Raw genomic sequence first — 19,707 nt, forward strand, 5'->3', positions numbered from 1 at the left:
CCTGAACGGTGGACCCCGGGCTGCGAACGCACCAATAACAATAAAAAACTATTTCCCTCGGTGCGTTCCGCTAGCCCTAACACCCCCCACTTTATCACCCCCATAGGTAGGGACAATAATAAAATTAAGAAAATATATATATTTTTTTCCACTAGGGCTAGGGTTAGGGCTAGGGTTAGGGTTAGAACTAGGTTTAGGGTTAGAATTAGGCTATGTGCATACGGTGCGGATTTGGCTGCGGATCCACAGCGGATTGGCCGCTGCGGATTCGTAGCAGTTTTCCATCAGGTTTACAGTACCATGTAATCCTATGGAAAACCAAATCAGCTGTGCCCATGGTGCGGAAAATACCGCGCAGAAACGCTGTGTTGTATTTTTCACAGCATGTCAATTCTTTGTGCGGATTCCTCCTGTTCCTCAATAGGAATCCGCAGGTGAAATCCGCACAAAAAACACTGGAAATCCATGGTAAATCCGCAGGTAAAATGCAGTGCCTTTTACCTGCGGATTTTTCAAAAATGGTGCGGAAAAATCTCACACGAATCCGCAACGTGGGCACATAGCCTTAGGGTTAGGGTTGGAATTAGTTAGGGTTGGAATTAGAGCTAGGATTGGAAATAGGGTTAAGATTAGGCTGTGGTTAGGGTTGGGATTAGGGTTAGGATTAGGGTTAGGGTTGGGATTAGGGTTAGGGGTGTGTTGGGGTTAGGGATGTGGTTAGGAGTGTGTTGGGGTTAGAGTTGTGATTAGGGTTATGGCTAGAGTTGGGATTAGGGATAGGGGTGTGTTGGGGTTAGTGTTGGAGTTAGAATTGAGGGGTTTCCACTATTTAGGCACATCAGGGGTCTCCAAACGCAACATGGCGCCACCATTGACTCCAGCCACTCTTGCATTCAAAAAGTCAAATGGTGCTCCCTCCCTTCCGAGCCCCGACGTGCGCCCAAACAGTGGTTTACCCCTACATATGGGGTACCAGTATACTCAGGACAAACTGGGCAACAACTATTGGGGTCCAATTTCTCCTTTTACCCTTGTGAAAATAAAAACTTGCTTGCTAAAACATCATTTTTGAGGAAAGAAAAATGATTTTTTATTTTCACGGCTCTGCCTTGTAAACTTCTGTGAAGCACTTGGGGGTTCAAAGTGCTCATCACATATCTAGATAATTTCCTTGGGGGGTCTAGTTTCCAAAATGGGGTCACTTGTGGGGGGTTTCTACTGTTTAGGCACATCAGGGTCTCTGCAAACGCAACGTGACGCCCACAGACCATTCCATCAAGTCTGCATTTCAAAAGTCACTACTTCCCTTTCGAGCCCCGACTTGTGCCCAAACAGTGGTTTACCCCCACATATGGGGTATCAGTGTATTCAGGACAAACTGGGCAACAACTATTGGGGTCCAATTTCTCATGTTACCCTTGTGAAAATAAAAAATTACTTGCTGAAACATCATTTCTCCTACCCCCATGACGGCTGTCATGATCTCTGCAGGCAGAGATCATAGCAAGCCTATAGAGGGACAAGCTCTCGGAAGATGGAACTATACTGACCATGAACTAAGCCTGCCGCGCAACTAGAAATAGCCAGGTAGCATTTCCTATTTATCGCTAGATGCCCAGCTCTGGCCTAAGACCTAAATAGCTAGCAGAGGGAAATATAAGACCTGGCTCACCTCTAGAGAAATATTCCAAAGAAGACAGTAGCCCCCCACATATAATGACGGTGAGTTCAGATGAAACAACAAACGCAGCAGGAAAATAGTCTTAGCAAATTTGAGGTCCGCTTACTAGATAGCAGAAGACAGATAGTATACTTTCATGGTCAGCAGAAAAACACTAACAAAACACCATCCAGAGATTACCTTAAACTCTGGCATTAACTCATAACGCCAGAGTAGCAATCCCTGATCAACGAGAGCTTTCCAGACACAGTAACAAAACTTCAGCTGTGAACTGGAACAAATAGGCAAAACAAAACATGGACAAAAGTCCAACTTATCTAGTAGTTGTCTAGAAGCAGGAACAAGCACTGAGAGGCATCAGATAACATTGTTGACCGGCAAGAAACCACCAGAGAAATGAGCTTAAATAGCGACACCCACTACTGATGGAACCAGGTGAAACAGGAAAGAAGATGACAAGTCCAATTCCACAAGCGGCCACCGGGGGAGCCCAGAATCAAAATTCACAACAGTACCCCCCCCTCAAGGAGGGGGCACCGAACCCTCACCAGATCCACCAGGGCGACCAGGATGAGCCCTATGGAAGGCACGAACAAGATCAGAAGCATGAACATCAGATGCATTGACCCAAGAATTATCCTCCTGGCCGTAACCCTTCCAGTTGACCAGATACTGGAGTCTCCGTCTGGAAACACGAGAGTCCAAAATTTTCTCCACAACGTACTCCAACTCACCCTCAACCAACACCGGAGCAGGAGGCTCAACTGAAGGTACAACAGGTACCTCATACCTGCGCAATAACGACCGATGAAAAACGTTATGAATGGAAAAGGACGCAGGGAGGTCCAAACGGAAAGAAACAGGATTAAGAATCTCCAATATTCTATAAGGGCCGATGAACCGAGGTTTAAACTTAGGAGAAGAGACCCTCATAGGGACAAAACGAGAAGACAACCACACCAAATCTCCAACACAAAGCCGAGAACCAACACGACGATGACGGTTGGCAAAACGCTGAGTCTTCTCCTGGGACAACTTCAAATTGTCCATAACCTGCCCCCAGATGTGATGCAATCTCTCCACCACCGCATCCACTCCAGGACAATCCGAGGATTCCACCTGACCGGAGGAAAATCGAGGGTGAAACCCCGAATTACAGAAAAACGGGGACACCAAGGTGGAAGAGCTGGCCCGATTATTGAGGGCGAACTCTGCCAATGGCAAAAAAGCAACCCAATCATCCTGGTCAGCAGAGACAAAACACCTCAGATATGTCTCAAGGGTCTGATTAGTCCGCTCGGTCTGGCCATTAGTCTGAGGGTGAAAAGCAGATGAAAAAGACAAATCTATGCCCATCCTAGCACAGAATGCCCGCCAAAATCTAGACACAAATTGAGTACCTCTGTCAGAAACAATATTCTCAGGAATACCGTGCAATCGGACAACATTCTGAAAAAACAGAGGAACCAACTCAGAAGAAGAAGGCAACTTGGGCAGAGGAACCAAATGGACCATTTTAGAGAAACGGTCACAGACCACCCAGATGACACCACAAAATTAAAGCGAGAAAAAAATAAAGACCAGCGCGCCTGTCTAGGATTCAGGCGTCTGGCAGTCTCAAGATAAATCAAATTTTTGTGGTCAGTCAATACCACCACCTGATGCCTAGCCCCCTCGAGCCAATGGCGCCACTCCTCAAACGCCCACTTCATGGCCAAAAGCTCCCGATTCCCAACATCATAATTCCGCTCTGCGGGCGAAAATTTGCGAGAAAAGAAGGCACAAGGCCTAATGACGGAGCAGTCGGAACCTTTCTGCGACAACACTGCCCCAGCTCCGATCTCCGAAGCGTCAACCTCAACCTGAAAAGGCAGATTCACATCAGGCTGACGCAACACAGGGGCAGAGGCAAAACGGCGCTTAAGCTCCTGAAAGGCCTCTACAGCATGAGGGGACCAATTAGCAACATCAGCGCCTTGTCTGGTCAAATCAGTCAGTGGTTTAACGACATCCGAAAAACCAGCAATAAATCGGCGGTAAAAGTTGGCAAAGCCCAAAAATCTCTGAAGACCCTTAAGAGAGGAGGGCTGAGTCCAGTCACAAATAGCTTGCACCTTGACGGGATCCATCTCAATGGAAGAGGGAGAAAAAATATACCCCAAAAAGGAAATTTTCTGGACCCCAAAAACGCACTTAGACCCCTTCACACATAAAGAATTAGACCGCAGAACCTGAAAAACTCTCCTGACCTGCTGGACATGAGAGTCCCAGTCATCAGAAAAAATCAGAATATCATCCAGATATATTATCATAAATCTATCCAGAAAATCGCGGAAAATATCATGCATAAAAGACTGGAAAACTGAAGGGGCATTAGAAAGACCAAAAGGCATGACCAAATACTCAAAGTGGCCCTCGGGCGTATTAAATGCGGTCTTCCACTCATCCCCCTGCCTGATCCGCACCAAATTATACGCCCCACGAAGATCAATTTTAGAGAACCACTTAGCACCCTCTATACGAGCAAACAAATCAGTAAGCAATGGCAATGGGTATTGATACTTAACAGTGATCTTATTCAGAAGCCGATAATCAATACATGGTCTCAAAGAGCCGTCTTTTTTTGAGACAAAGAAAAACCCAGCTCCCAAGGGAGAAGAAGATGGACGAATATGTCCCTTTTCCAAAGACTCCTTTATATATTCCCGCATAGCAGCATGTTCCGGCACAGACAGATTAAACAAACGACCCTTTGGATATTTACAACCCGGTATCAAATCTATGGCACAATCGCACTCACGGTGCGGAGGTAACGACCCAAGCTTGGGTTCGTCAAAGACGTCTTGATAATCAGAGAGGAACTCAGGGACTTCAGAGGGAATGGACGACGAAATAGAAACCAAAGGTAAGTCCCCATGAATACCCTTACATCCCCAGCTCAACACAGACATTGCTCTCCAGTCCAAGACTGGGTTGTGAGACTGCAACCATGGCAATCCCAGTACCAAATCGTCATGTAAATTATACAGCACCAGGAAACGAATAATCTCCTGGTGATCCGGATTGATACGCATGGTTACTTGTGTCCAGTATTGTGGTTTATTATTAGCCAATGGGGTGGAGTCAATCCCCTTCAGAGGAATAAGAGTCTCCAAAGGCTCTAAATCAAAACCACAACGATTGGCAAAGGACCAATCCATAAGACTCAGAGCGGCGCCAGAGTCAACATAGGCGTCCGTGGCAATGGATGACAAAGAGCAAATCAGGGTTACAGACAAAATAAACTTAGACTGAATGGTGCCAATGGAAACAGACTTATCAAGCTTCTTTGTACGCCTAGAGCATGCTGATATAACATGAGTAGAATCCCCACAATAGAAACACAATCCATTCTTCCGTCTAAAATTCTGTCGCTCGCTCCTGGACAGAATTCTATCACACTGCATACTTTCTGGCGTCTTTTCCATAGACACCGCCAGATGGTGCACCGGTTTGCGCTCCCGCAGACGCCTATCAATCTGAATAGCCATTGTCATGGACTCATTCAGACCTGCAGGCACAGGGAACCCCACCATAACATCCTTAACGGCATCAGAGAGACCCTCTCTGAAAGTTGCCGCCAAGGCGCACTCATTCCACTGAGTAAGCACAGACCATTTACGGAATTTTTGGCAGAAAACTTCAGCTTCGTCTTGCCCCTGAGATAGTGCCATCAAAGTTTTTTCTGCCTGAAGTTCCAAATGAGGTTCCTCATAAAGCAAGCCCAAGGCCAGAAAAAACGCATCCACATCGCGTAACGCAGGATCCCCTGCTGGCAATGAGAAGGCCCAATCTTGAGGGTCACCCCTGAGCAAGGAAATCACAATCCTAACCTGCTGAGCAGGGTCTCCAGCTGAACGAGACTTCAGGGACAAATAAAGCTTACAATTATTTCGGAAATTCTGGAAGCTAGCTCTATTCCCTGTGAAGAACTCCGGCAAAGGAATTCTCGGCTCAGATACCGGAGCATGTACCACAAAATCTTGTAAATTTTGTACTTTCGTGATGAGATTATTCAAACCCGCAGTTACACTCTGGAGATCCATGATTGTCAGGTGCACACAGAGCCATACAGAGATTAGGAGGAGAGAGAGAAAAAAGACTGCAGCAAGGCAGACTGGAGGAAAAAAAAAAAAAAAAAATTCCAGCAGACTTCTTATAACTCTCCTTTCTCAACCTGGGTCTTTAACACTTTATGGGCCGGTCAAACTGTCATGATCTCTGCAGGCAGAGATCATAGCAAGCCTATAGAGGGACAAGCTCTCGGAAGATGGAACTATACTGACCATGAACTAAGCCTGCCGCGCAACTAGAAATAGCCAGGTAGCATTTCCTATTTATCGCTAGATGCCCAGCTCTGGCCTAAGACCTAAATAGCTAGCAGAGGGAAATATAAGACCTGGCTCACCTCTAGAGAAATATTCCAAAGAAGACAGTAGCCCCCCACATATAATGACGGTGAGTTCAGATGAAACAACAAACGCAGCAGGAAAATAGTCTTAGCAAATTTGAGGTCCGCTTACTAGATAGCAGAAGACAGATAGTATACTTTCATGGTCAGCAGAAAAACACTAACAAAACACCATCCAGAGATTACCTTAAACTCTGGCATTAACTCATAACGCCAGAGTAGCAATCCCTGATCAACGAGAGCTTTCCAGACACAGTAACAAAACTTCAGCTGTGAACTGGAACAAATAGGCAAAACAAAACATGGACAAAAGTCCAACTTATCTAGTAGTTGTCTAGAAGCAGGAACAAGCACTGAGAGGCATCAGATAACATTGTTGACCGGCAAGAAACCACCAGAGAAATGAGCTTAAATAGCGACACCCACTACTGATGGAACCAGGTGAAACAGGAAAGAAGATGACAAGTCCAATTCCACAAGCGGCCACCGGGGGAGCCCAGAATCAAAATTCACAACAGACGGCACCACGGAGAGAGAGGGATCCGCCCTCAGGGACAGGAAACCTACAGGTGAAAAAGGTGGTACCTCTCTCACACATCAGTTCGGTTTCCTGTCCCTGATGGGGAACCTGCAGCGTGATCGTCGTGGGATGCCGGGGGTCCATCGGTGCGATTACTGGCAGCGAGGGGCCCTGCTTCGGATACGATGGATATCCCTCCCCCGAAGGCCACGATCCCAGGGTCGGAGGGCCTTGTGCGTGAGCGAGGGAGAAGCAGTGAAGAAAGACCCAGTCTGCTTCTCCCCCATGAAAAGCTAACAGCCGGTAATAGGTGACGGCGGTCACCTGGTGCCCTACCGCCGGTTCTTCTGCTGGATGGTATGCTCATACAGGGCGCTCCCTCCACTGGCGCCGGCATGCGCCCGGGATCCCAGGGCTGAAGCTGGTCGGGGGCCTCCTCCGGCGCGGTCTACAGGCAGACCGGTGGAATGCGGGACGGCCATGCTCCCTCCAGGAAGCAACATGGCGGTGGAATGCGCGCACGCGCGTACCGGGCACAAAGCATTCTGGTAGTCCCAGAATGCTCAGCGCAGGGGTCACTTCCGTGCGGCGCACGGCATCTCTGGGTAATGGATACAGCGGTGCATCGCCCCGCTTATACATAAAAGAGGGCAGAAAACAGATGGCCGGTGCTCAGGAAGGTCTCACCATGAGTGTGAGAGAGCAACCAGCAGAAGAAATTCTGCAGTCCCCGCTGAAAAAGCGTCAACCGCAGCAGCGTCAGCAGCAGCAACACCAGCAGTGGCGACAGCATGATACTCTTTGCCAGCGTCGCAGCTCAGGATCTCAACGTAGCTCGGGCGGATCCAGCAGACCAGTAACGGTTCAAGTCGACGAAGCTACTCCTACGCCAGAACCGGTATCCCCCTTAAATTAGGAGGGTAAGTGATCTTCGTGAATGATCAGTTTCTAAAAAGGGTTTTATTGTGTTTTCTTAGGGGAAGAAATGCACAGCGAAAACCAGGCACAGAGTATGCCTGATCTGCTCCGTAGAACTGCCTGCTACATGGGTAAAAAAACTCTGCCATATGCATAGAAAATACCATTTCCGAAGAGTCCCCAAGATTCGCATCCGACTTAAAACAATAAATTAAATCCCAGGTAGAAGATGCGTTAAAAAGTGCCAAAGGTTTAAAAAGGAAACATAGGTCCAAACATAGGCCCCCGGAGCCAAGTTCCAGCAAAGAGGATAGCGATACCTCTAATTCAGACAGTTCGCTCTCCTCTCTATCATCCTCTTCCTCCTCGGAGGGGGGCCGCAATTGCTTTCCCATTGATGAAACAGACACTTTAGCAAAAGCGGTAAGAACAACCATGGGACTAGTAGAGACTAAATCCCAAAAAAACGCACAAGACTTTATGTTTAGCGGTCTGGAACAAAGGAAACGAAGAGCGTTTCCAGTAAATGATAAAATACATGCCCTAATAAAAAAAGAATGGAAGAGACCAGACAAAAAAATCATCTTAACCCTGAAAAGGAAATATCCTTTTGATGACCCAGCCTGTTCTTCCTGGAGTAAAGCACCAAAACTGGATGTCGCTATTGCAAAGGTGTCGAAAAAATTTGCTTTACCTTTTGAAGATATGGGGACCCTAAAGGACCCTATGAATAAGAAGGCTGAGGTATTTCTAAAAGGTTCTTGGGAAGCCACGGGGGGGGGGGGGGGGACTAAAACCAGCTATAGCCCCACATGTACCGCCAGAGCATTAATGGTGTGGTTAGATCATTTACAATCACAACTAAAAGATAGATCCCCGAGAGAATCAGCACTAGATTCAATCTCAATAATGAAAGAAGCAGCTGCTTTCCTAGCAGACGCATCCATAGACTCTGTGAGACTGGCGGCAAGAGCTGCTTCCTTTTCAAATGCAGCAAGGAGGGCTTTATGGCTCAAATGCTGGCCGGGAGACCTACAAACGAAATCCAAATTATGTTCCATACCCTGTGAGGGGAAATTCCTATTCGGCCCTACCTTAGATGATATCCTGGAGAAAGCAGGGGACAAGAAAAAAGCCTTTCCGGGGTTCCCTAACCAATTATATAAACTGTCCTTTCGGAACAGAAAATTCATGCGTAGAAGGCCCCCAAAAAATCAGAAAGAAGGATGAGACGATAGAAAATTTAAAGGAAAAGGCTACTTGTTCAACAAGCCTGACACCAAAAAACAACCCCAATGAAGGCGGTCCCCAGGTGGGAGGAAGACTGGCACACTTTCTTCCAGCCTGGGAAGAGATACCGAGTAGCCTATGGACCCTAAATATAATAAAAACTGTCCGTAGAAAAGAAAGCGGATTGGCACATACCTTCCCGTGCAACAAAATCCTTTATTGTGGCATCATCATACCAACAGCAGGCAGATAAAACAGTGGGGCAAATACAGACAACAATTGTTTCACGCTTACATTGCGTTTCAACAGGTCATTGTCCCACCCACATCAGGTGAAAGCATATCATTAATTGTGAACAGGTGAAAAGCAGATACATGAAAAACAAAAAAAACAGTTGAAAACAAATAAATATAAACAAGTCACAAAAACAGCCATGTTGAGTTTGTCATTAACGCCTGATCGACCTTGAGTATGAGTCTGAATAATCCATCTAGCCTCCTTCCTTAATAATAATTTATTGAGGTCACCTCCTTGCGCAGGCATTTTAACGGTTTCAATCGCTGCAAACCGCAAAACTTCATGATTGCCTGCATGTTTTTGCCTTATATGTTCAATTAGTCTAGGGACCCCTTTACCCGAGGTGATGGAATTAAAGTGCTCACGGAAACGTTCAAATACTCTTATTAAGATTAATCTTATTAAGACGAATAGTCTTTCCGATATAATGAAAACCGCATGGGCAAAAAACAACGTATACAACTTAATTTGTGCGGCATGTTATAAAATCTTGGACTTTATGTGAAATACCTCCCATCTGTAAATATTTGGTAGTAAGATAGAAAGAACAAAAAGAACAATTTCCGCATTTATGATTGCCTACAGGTATATATTTTTGCAGCCAGTTACTAGATTCGATTTTAACGCGATTCTGAACTAGAATATCTTTTATATTTTTTGTCCTCCGGTATGTAACAAGCGGACCCCTGAACTCTATATCCACAATTTCTTTTTCTCCGTCTAGCAAATGCCAATTCCTGTTGATCGCAGATCTAATCTGACTGTCCGTAGGACCAAATCTGAAATTAATAATGAATCTTTTTTCCTTTTTATTCTGTTGTACCCAGCGTTTCTTTTCATATGAAACAGGAGGACTTTTCTCAACCCTCTTTAATGCGGTGTCAAGAAAAGATTTGGGGTAACCGCTGTCAGAAAAACGTTTATAAAGGTCCAAAGATTGTTCTTTAAACCTGATGGGATCATTATTAATCCATCCACATCGCTTTAGTTCTCGTGAAGCACCTGAAAGGTTAATACATTTCTTGAATGTAGTTTTGCGCACCTTGGGGGTTGCAGTTTTTAGAATGGTGTCAATTTGGGGTATTTTCTGTCATATTGACCCCCCCCCCCCCCCCAAACTCACTTCAAATGTGAGGTGATCCCTAAAAAAAGGGGTTTTGTAAATTTTGTTGGAAAAATGAGAAATTGCTGGTCAACGTTTAACCCTTATAACGTCCTAACAAAAGAAAAATAAACACAGGTTATATCGAAGAAATTTTACCACTAACATAAAGTACAATATGTCATGAAAAAACATTCTAAGAATCGGTGGGATATGTTGAGGTATTCTAGAGCTATAACCTCATAAAGTGATGTGGTCAGAATTGTAAAAATTGGCTTGGTCATTAAGTACCAAATTGGCTCTGTCACTAAGGGGTTAATAAACATTTAAAGGTTTTCCCTATGTTTTGCAAAGCTCTTTTTCTCTTGTTTCTTGTTCATTCTTTTTAGTATGCGTTAAGTTGAACCCTGTCATATATACATTTTTAAGGTGCCCACCTACACATCATATATGTGGAGTGCGGCTCTGCGGGAGGAGGGATGTGGAGATTCCCCATTACTGGCGCATTAATACTAGAAATATATTGCACAGGGGATATCGCAGCCAATTCCCACAAGAAGAATTCTGGAAACACAGAACTAGAAATGATTCGTTCTCCGCAGTTTCTATAGGACTTCATACATTCCTGATTCCGGAGAGTAATAGAAATACGGCAGAAAACAGAGGAAGAAGGTTCAGAGAAGAAGCTTCACAGAAAGACATTGAAGTTACAGATGCCATTTAACCCTTTGGGAGAAAGTTATTTCAGCACTTTACCGAGTAAATCCAACCAGAACTGTAGCAGGTAAAGACCCCAATATCCACAGGTGTCCCTTCTAATTGGGTGGAAACTATCACCTCTAATAATCCTCGGACAGTTCTGACAAACACGGAAAAGTGCGCCTTTATGGAGGTGACAGAAAGTCTGTTTAGTCACTTTAGCTTCATAGCATCAGCTCTAATCCAATGGTGAGATAGCGATTTACCCTGAAGAGTCACAGATTGTGGGGTTGTTATAGAATGTTATATTTAGTGTTTTTCTGTGTTGCTACCTAATAAGAATCAAAATGGTTTTGTTCCTTTTCTGCTGATGGATACATATGACCTAACTGTGAAAGACTGGAACCATTGAAACAAGTATTACTCGCTTAGTACAATGCCCATTTATTGCCCCCACACACAGAATAATGTTCCCATAGTATCGCCATCTTTCACATACAGTAAAATGTTGTCACAGCAAGGTTATCCCCCAACCACAGTATAATGTTGCCTCAGTACCGCCAACCTCCAAACACATTATGATAGTTCAAGTTGCCCCACACAATATGCTACCACCCAAACAGCTAGACTAAACCGAATAGCCACAAAAGTACAGAGGACTTTGATCAACCCCAAAATCTGTAGACTAGCAACAAAAGTCCCCCAACTCAGCATAAAGAATCAGTAATGTCTTTATTGAAAATACAAATGTTAAAATGTTTTAAGGAGACAATAGCAAACAGAAAAAAACAGGATGGAAAGAAACCTACATTGGACGGAACATGTATGATGACGGTATCCTGGGTATAAATATACCACGTGTATTCCATCCAAGATAAAGAATTTAATATCATCTGCTTGAGGCACAGTTCAATATTGCATATAGGTAAATACAGAGTAAAATGCATGGTGCTCACAGTCAAAAGAGTCTCAAGACAGATATAAAACACCTAATACATCACACACATATATCCGGGAGTTCCTCTCTCCCTGATTAGCCTCAGGAAAAAAAGTGTAATAAAGTATAAAGTGCATAATCCCCTAAGGGCAATCAGGGACAGTGTCATGCATATCAAAGATCAAGGGAAGTTATTAGAGCAGCAAAAGTAAAAACCACAGATAAATATAAACACCCAGAGTTCAGTTCCGTCCAGCATACCCCTTGACACACGTTTCGATGGCAGTCTTCTTCAGAAGGGGTGCATACCCCAAACAACTATATAATGATTTCTCACTTATCCCCATTTTTGATGCAGTACGGTGCCCCTTTCTTGGTTTCCACACACAGTATAATGTTCCCACAGTACCGCCATCCCCCCCCACACAGTATAATATTGCCACAGTACTGCCATCCCCCCCCACACACACAGTATAATGTTCTCACAGTACCGCCATCCCCTACACACAGTATAATGTTCCCACAGTACCGCCATTCCCTCACACACAGTACAGTGTTCTTCCAGTAGCCCATTCCACCCACGCACAGTATAATGCTACCACCTAAACCACTATATAATGATTTCTCACTTATCCCCATTTTTGATGCAGTACTGTGCCCCTTTCTTCGTTCCCACACACAATGTAATGTTTCCACAGTACTGCCATTCCCCCCACATAATATAATCTTCCCACAGTATCTCCATCCTCAATTTTATTTTGTAAAATTTTAACATATTTTTGAGGGGTGTATTTCATGCAATATATGAAAGCCTACGGATGGGAAAATGCCCCCCAAAAGAATCATATCCAGAGGGAAAAAAAAAACATGCATATGGACACATTGGCCTCAATTAACTCCTGTCTTGGTGTTCTTGCAAACAAGCTTTTATGAAAGCCTCAAACTTCTGTGTGTGAATCAGACATAAGATCTAACGTGATAGTAGATTACAGTGTGGGGAAGACAGGAAACCTTCATATAGACGGCCGGTTGTGATGGAGTCAGTGATGGACTCTGGCCAAATATGTGTCTAGAGCCGTAGTAGAAGAGGAAGATGGCGTCCTCATCATGAAGTAGTTATTTCTCCTGTCACGTGTAATGAATATCATCTGCAGCATTGCTAATGCCGATTCCAGTGTCGGTAAATGAGACGAGAATTAGCGTTATGGAAGATGAGTCTATGAGAAACGTATTCAGCTGCCGACTTCGAGGAAGAAACTGCTTGTTGTCTGTGGCCTAAAATATATAGGTTTTATTAGTAGATGTAAAGAAGAAAACTAAATACTGTAAAATAATAAAAATACCATTGCTGCTTGGGTCCCCGCCAGTCTCTGTATTTTCTGGTCAGTCCCAACGATCTTGTGTTTCCTACAGAAAATCAGTTGCTGAAGCAGTGAGTAACATAGCCAGTGATTGGGAGCATAGAGGAGATGTCTTAGTCAGCAATTCAAGTTATGTTCCAGTCCATACAAGATTAGAGAATACAACATCTAAACGTTCTATCTCCTGATATGTTTCCCTTATTATCTCCAGTAATTGTGTCACACAGAATTCTCTATGATGTTATTCAGATCTCTACAATATGGGAAGATCTTTTATAGTAAGAAAATTTTTCTGATTTATTCATCAAGGATGGATATGGACAGAGACAAGATGGCTGAGAGGATATTACACCTCACCCTAGAAATCCTCTTCTGGCTTACTGGAGAGGTAAGAGATTCTGATGACGTCACATTACATCATTCTTATCTATGGGAATAACAGAGGGACAGAACTGGAGAGGTGAGGACTCTGGAAATGTCTGTAGTGAGATTTATTAATGTGTCTCTCCATAACCAGGATTATATAGTGGTGAAGAAGACCTCTAGTGAGCGCTGTCACGACCCTGTGTCTGAGGGAAGACCTCTGAGTCCAATCATGGTGCCTCCTCCTCACACCGTAATACATGAGTACATCAATGACCAGAAGATCCTAGAACTCACGTACAAGATGATTGAGCTGCTGACTGGAGAGGTGATACTGTTGGGAATGCTGGTACATTATACAGTAACGCTATGAACGAATCGGGGGGTTGACGATATCATTGTATGTGTCAGGTTCCTATAAGGTGTCAGGATGTCGCAGTCTATTTCTCCATGGAGGAGTGGGAGTATTTAGAGGGACACAATGATGTGTACAAGGACTTCAAAATGGAGCTTCTCCAGCCCCTCACATCGCCAGGTAATAGTACTAAATACACACGGCCTATAATTATCTGTATATAAAAATTAATTCAGTCCCTGTATGTGTTTCCTCCAGACCTATCCAGTAAGAGGACAACACCAGAGAGATGTCCCCACCCTCTTCTTCCACAGAATTGTAAACAAGAAGATCCCAATGTTCCTCAGGAAAATCAGGTAGATGGAGAGAAGATGTCATGAGATCTCCTCTACGATGTGTAGACAGCTGTGAATGTCTTGTTTTATCCAACAGTATTATATGTTTTATACTTGTGTACTGAGAAAGGTGGAGATGGCAGGATTAGAGCTGATCATAGATGTGACTTCTCCATCTGTCTGACTTTTACAATATTTGTTTCAGGGTGAAGATCTGACCCATATTAATATTACAGAGACATACGTCAGAGGTGATGAGTGGTGTAAAGAGGAGATTCCTACATATGACTACCCAGGTGAGTAGTAACCACTATAGGCAGAGAAGTCACAGATTCTTCTCAGTCACTGGCTGTGGCTGCTTTATTGATGGTGTAATTCATATCACAATCAAGTGATCACCATTTTGCCTCTAGGCCACAACATTCTCCTCCACCCAAAACTGTTCAAATAACTTTGGTCATTGAAAGCCCTTTTCTATAGCATTTACAACCTGGAGGATCCTCCTACCCCCTGGAATTAGAAGACACTAACTCTTACCTGCCTAGTAGTGATGGGCGAGCACTATAATGCTCAGGTGCTTGTTGCTCGGGTCGAGCAAATTGGAATGCTCGGATGCTCGACCTGAGCAACAATCCCAATGTAAGTCTATGGGAAACTCAAGCACTTTTCCTGCCACCCCTCCCCCCGGCAGTCTACAGAGGGACTAGAAATTGCGAAAATCGATGGGAACAGAGCTCAAATGACATGGGAGCAGAATGGGGAAGAACCCTGGAAGCATTCCTGACTCCCAGGTCAATGCTGTTTACTATGTCGTCAGTCTTACGCCACTTTTACAGACTCACAAGAAAACATACAAAAACGAAACCAAAATGGATTTTCCTGGGAAATATGTTAAGGAACATCCTTTCCAGGGTAATTACCGTATATACTCGAGTATAAGCCGAGATTTTCAGCCCAAATTTTTGGGCTGAAAGTGCCCCCTCGGCTTATACTCGAGTCATGATCGGTGGTGGGGTCGGCGGGTGAGCACTGTCATATACTTACCTAGTCCCGGCGATCCTGGCGCTCCCCCTGCCTGTTACACGGTCTCCGGGTGCAGCTGCCTCTTCCCCTGAGCGGTCACGTGGGACCGCTCATTAGAGAAATGAATAGGCTGCTCCACCCCCCATAGGGGCGGAGCCGCATAATTCATTTCTCTAATCAGCGGTGCCGGTGACCGCTGACAGAGGAAGAGGCTGCGGCACCGAAGACCAGCTGTCCGGGGGAAGGAGCGGGACGCCGGGAGCAGGTAAGTATCGCATATTCACCTATCCTGGTTCCACACGCCGGGCGTCGCGCCATCTTCCCGGCGTCTCTCTCTCCGCTCTGACTGTTCAGGCAGAGGGCGCGATGACGCATATAGTGTGCGCGCCGCCCTCTGCCTGATCAGTCAGTGCAGGGAGACGCCGGGAAGATGGCGCCGAGGAGCTGCAAGACAGGTGAGTATGTGTTTTATTTTTTTTTTATTGCAGCAGCAGCTATGGGGCAATAATGGACGGTGCAGAGCACTGTATGGTACAGCTATGGGGCAGAGCACTGTATGGTACAGCTATGGGGCAGAGCACTGTATGGCACAGCTATGGGGCAGAGCACTATATGGCACAGCTATGGGGCAGAGCACTATATGGCACAGCTATGGGGCAGAGCACTATATGGCACAGCTATGGGGCAGAGCACTATATGGCACAGCTATGGGGCAGAGCACTATATGGCACAGCTATGGGGCAGAGCACTATATGGCACAGCTATGGGGCAGAGCACTATATGGCACAGCTATGGGGCAGAGCACTATATGGCACAGCTATGGGGCAGAGCACTATATGGCACAGCTATGGGGCAGAGCACTATATGGCACAGCTATGGGGCAGAGCACTATATGGCACAGCTATGGGGCAGAGCACTATATGGCACAGCTATGGGGCAGAGCACTATATGGCACAGCTATGGGGCAGAGCACTATATGGCACAGCTATGGGGCAGAGCACTATATGGCACAGCTATGGGGCAGAGCACTATATGGCACAGCAATGGGGCAGAGCACTATATGGCACAGCTATGGGGCAATGGTGCAGAGCATTATATATATGGCACAGCTATGGGGCAACGGTGCAGAGCATTATATATGTGGCACAGCTATGGGGCAACGGTGCAGAGCATTGTATATATGGCACAGCTTTATGTGGAGCATCTATGGGGCCATAATGAACGGTGCAGAGCATTATATGTGGCACAGCTTTATGTGGAGCATCTATGGGGCCATAATGAACGGTATGGAGCATCTATTTTTAATTTTGAAATTCACCGGTACCTGCTGCATTTTTCCCCCTAGGCTTATACTCGAGTCAATAAGTTTTCCCAGTTTTTTGTGGCAAAATTAGGGGGGTCGGCTTATACTCGGGTCGGCTTATACTCGAGTATATACGGTACTTGTATATAAGGCAAAATAAATAAACATAAACGCTCTGCCACATCTTGGGCTATGTCCACACGTAGCGTTTTTGATGTGTTTTTGAACTTTAGCATTGCTTTCAACCAAGACAAATGCATACAATGGGAATGTTATTTTAACACTTTACAACCTTATCTGGCCATGTGGTGTGTGACACGTCATCAGACATATCCTGTTTCATTTATGAAGGAGGGACTCTGAAAGTCACAAAGCCTATTTTTATAGGACCATCAGGTGGCCTTCGCCATTCTTAAAAGGCCTCACTGTTCTTAAGAGAGCCATCAGCTGGCTATACTTTGTTGTTCCCATTATTAAACAGTGGGTCTCCTATACTGTTATTGCATATGCAGTGAGTGGCAGGGCTGCCCAAAATTTGGACGCACCCAATACCCCATTGAAGAGAAGCACAGGAGGACCTCCTGAAAACAATGTTCCCATTATTAGGAAGTGGGTCTCCCATACTGTTTGCCTATGCAGTGAATGCAAGGGCTGCCAAAAATTTGGAGGCACTCCAATGCCCATTGGAGATGTGGAAGAGAGCCTTTTAATAAAATGTTCTCATTAGAAAGGAGCAGGTCTCCTATACTTGTAATGCCCATGCACTAAGTGTGTGGGCTGACAAACATTTACCCCTGTGGAGGGTATACATGAACATACTGTATAAATATGTACAGGCATCATAAACACCCTTTTTAAAAATTATGTAGGTGTTGCATCACGGACCACGGTCACCCTGGTGATTTGGTGATGAGGATGAGGAGAAGGAGGAGGACAACAGCAAATAGCCAAAATCAGGAAGCGTATACCCATGTGTGGGTGTGAAGAGGTGCATGGGAATAGACCTCCCAAAAAAGAAACTGGATTTGAGTTTGTTATGCTGCTATCATTTGGTGGTGTTGAGAAGTGTGGCCCAATCCAGCCCTTGTTCATTTTTATAAGAGTCAGCCTGTCAACATTTTCAGTTGACAGGCGGATGCGCTTATCAGTTATAATTCCACCAGCAGCACTAAAAACCCCGCTCTGACAAAATGCTAGCGGCAGGGCAGGCCAGGACCTCCAAGGCATAGAGAGCCAGTTCATGCCATGTGTCCAGCTTGGATACCCAATAATTATAAGACACAGAGGCAATGGAGAATGTTAGAGTTGAGGCTGAAGACCCGGCAGTGGAGAATTGCATTGTTGAAGCTGACCAACTCCTACAGATCCCATTATTAGGAAGTGGTTCTCCCATACTGTTTGCCTATGCAATGAATGTAAGGCCTGCCCCAAATTTGGACACACCCTAATGCCCCTTGGAAGAGACATGGAGAAGGGCCTCCTAAAAATCTGTTCCCATTACAAAGGAGCGGGTCTCCTATACTTGTAATGCCGATGCAGTCAGTGTATGGGCTACAAAAAAATTTCCCCTGGGGGTATACTTCAAAATACGGTCTAAAAATGTTGTATACGGGCATCATAAACATCATTTAAAACAAAAATGTTGGTGTTGCATCATGGACCACGGTCACCCTGGTGATATAGTGGTGGTGGATGAGCAGAAGGAGGAGGACAACAGCCAATAGGTATATGCTTCCTGAATTGGCCTATGTGTGGGTGTGAAGAGGTGGATGGGAATAGACCTCCCAAAAAAAGACACTGGATTTGAATTTATGTTAGGCTGCTATCATTCGGTGGTGTTGAGAAGTCTGGCCCAATCCAGCCCTTGTTCATTTTTATAAGAAAAATTTTGAGAACGCGAGGGTCACGGGAAAGGCAACGTAACATAAACTCAGCCATGTGTGCCAGACTGCTAGCAGGCAAGACTTCCGTGTTCTCACCAAGAGAATGACTGACCATGCTGTCCTCCTCCTCCTGTCCTCAGGCCATCCACGCTGAACAGACGGCATGACAGTTGTGCTTGTAGTACCGTCTACAGCACATGAAACTATCTCCTGTTCATCCTCCTCCCTCTCCTCCTCCTACTCTTCCTTATTGTCACCCAATCCACGTTTGGATGAGCTGAGGCTGGGCTGTGTGTAATCACCCTGTATGGTTCCTTGCTCCATCTCGTCGTGCTTCGCCTACAGTGCATCCTTTCAGAACAAAGAGAAGTGGGATGGAGATGCTAATTATGGCATCATCGCCGCTCACCATCTTGGTGGAGTCCTCAAAGTTTTGGAGGATGGTACATATGTCTGACATCCATGTCCACTCCTGAGGTCTTAGGTGTTGAGTCTGAACTGAATACCGACAGCCTTGTTGATGCTGGTAGCCAGCAACTGCCCTGTTCTGCTCACAAATCATTTCCAACACCTGCAGTCTAGAGTTCCAACGCATGGGGACAAGTGATGAGCAAGCATGCTCGGAAGTGCTCGCCAAAGCTTCTCGCTGCTTGCGATGCTCGGCGAGCATTTCCAGGGTTGCTATGCGGAAGCTCGGGTCATCGCCCTGCATGCTTGGCACTCTTTAGAGTGCCAATCAACATGCAGGGATTGTCTGCCACACTGTAATGCCACAGCCATGTTGGTTGTGGCATTACAGTGAATGAATGGCTGCACAGCGTCATCAGGTCTATATCAGACCTGGCGCCACCCTGTTCGTCACAGTCTGCTCCGGACTTAGGCCGTGTAGGGATAGTTGCTGCATAGATAGGGACAGATTTAGTGTTGTATAAGTTAGTGTAGGTATACCATATGGAATACACAAATCCATCAAAACCAACAGTCCTTCTGAGGACTAATTACAGTGTATATAGATATCAGTGCCAAGTAGGCTAGGCAGTGTATGTGGGTATATAAATATCAGTGCTAAGCAGGCAGGCATTGTATGTGGCATGCTTCATTGCATACTGCAATAGGGTCCATTCCATTTCTGTCTGCTGCTGCTGCCTATTACAGATATTTACTGTATATACAAAGCCTCAGGTATCAGTGGCCAGGAATTTTTTTTTTTGCATCTTAATCCTAATTATTTTCTTCAAAAGCAATCCAGA

The 19,707-nt window shown here is 45.2% G+C and overlaps 2 protein-coding genes across 1 annotated transcript in view; one reads left to right on the forward strand and one right to left on the reverse strand.

The window, feature by feature from the left end:
- Window positions 1–19,707, reverse strand: part of LOC143766335 (uncharacterized) — a 569,027-nt gene that overhangs the window by 412,796 nt on the left and 136,524 nt on the right.
- Window positions 1–19,707, forward strand: part of LOC143766378 (uncharacterized) — a 400,099-nt gene that overhangs the window by 361,037 nt on the left and 19,355 nt on the right. The window contains exons 2-5 of the mRNA XM_077254026.1: window positions 13,713–13,886; window positions 13,970–14,093; window positions 14,172–14,269; window positions 14,454–14,544. Of these exons, the coding sequence (XP_077110141.1) occupies window positions 13,713–13,886; window positions 13,970–14,093; window positions 14,172–14,269; window positions 14,454–14,544 (487 nt within the window). The remainder of the gene's footprint in view (window positions 1–13,712; window positions 13,887–13,969; window positions 14,094–14,171; window positions 14,270–14,453; window positions 14,545–19,707) is intronic.

The sequence above is a fragment of the Ranitomeya variabilis genome, chromosome 4 (genome assembly GCF_051348905.1).
Source record: "Ranitomeya variabilis isolate aRanVar5 chromosome 4, aRanVar5.hap1, whole genome shotgun sequence".
NCBI lineage: Eukaryota > Metazoa > Chordata > Amphibia > Anura > Dendrobatidae > Ranitomeya > Ranitomeya variabilis.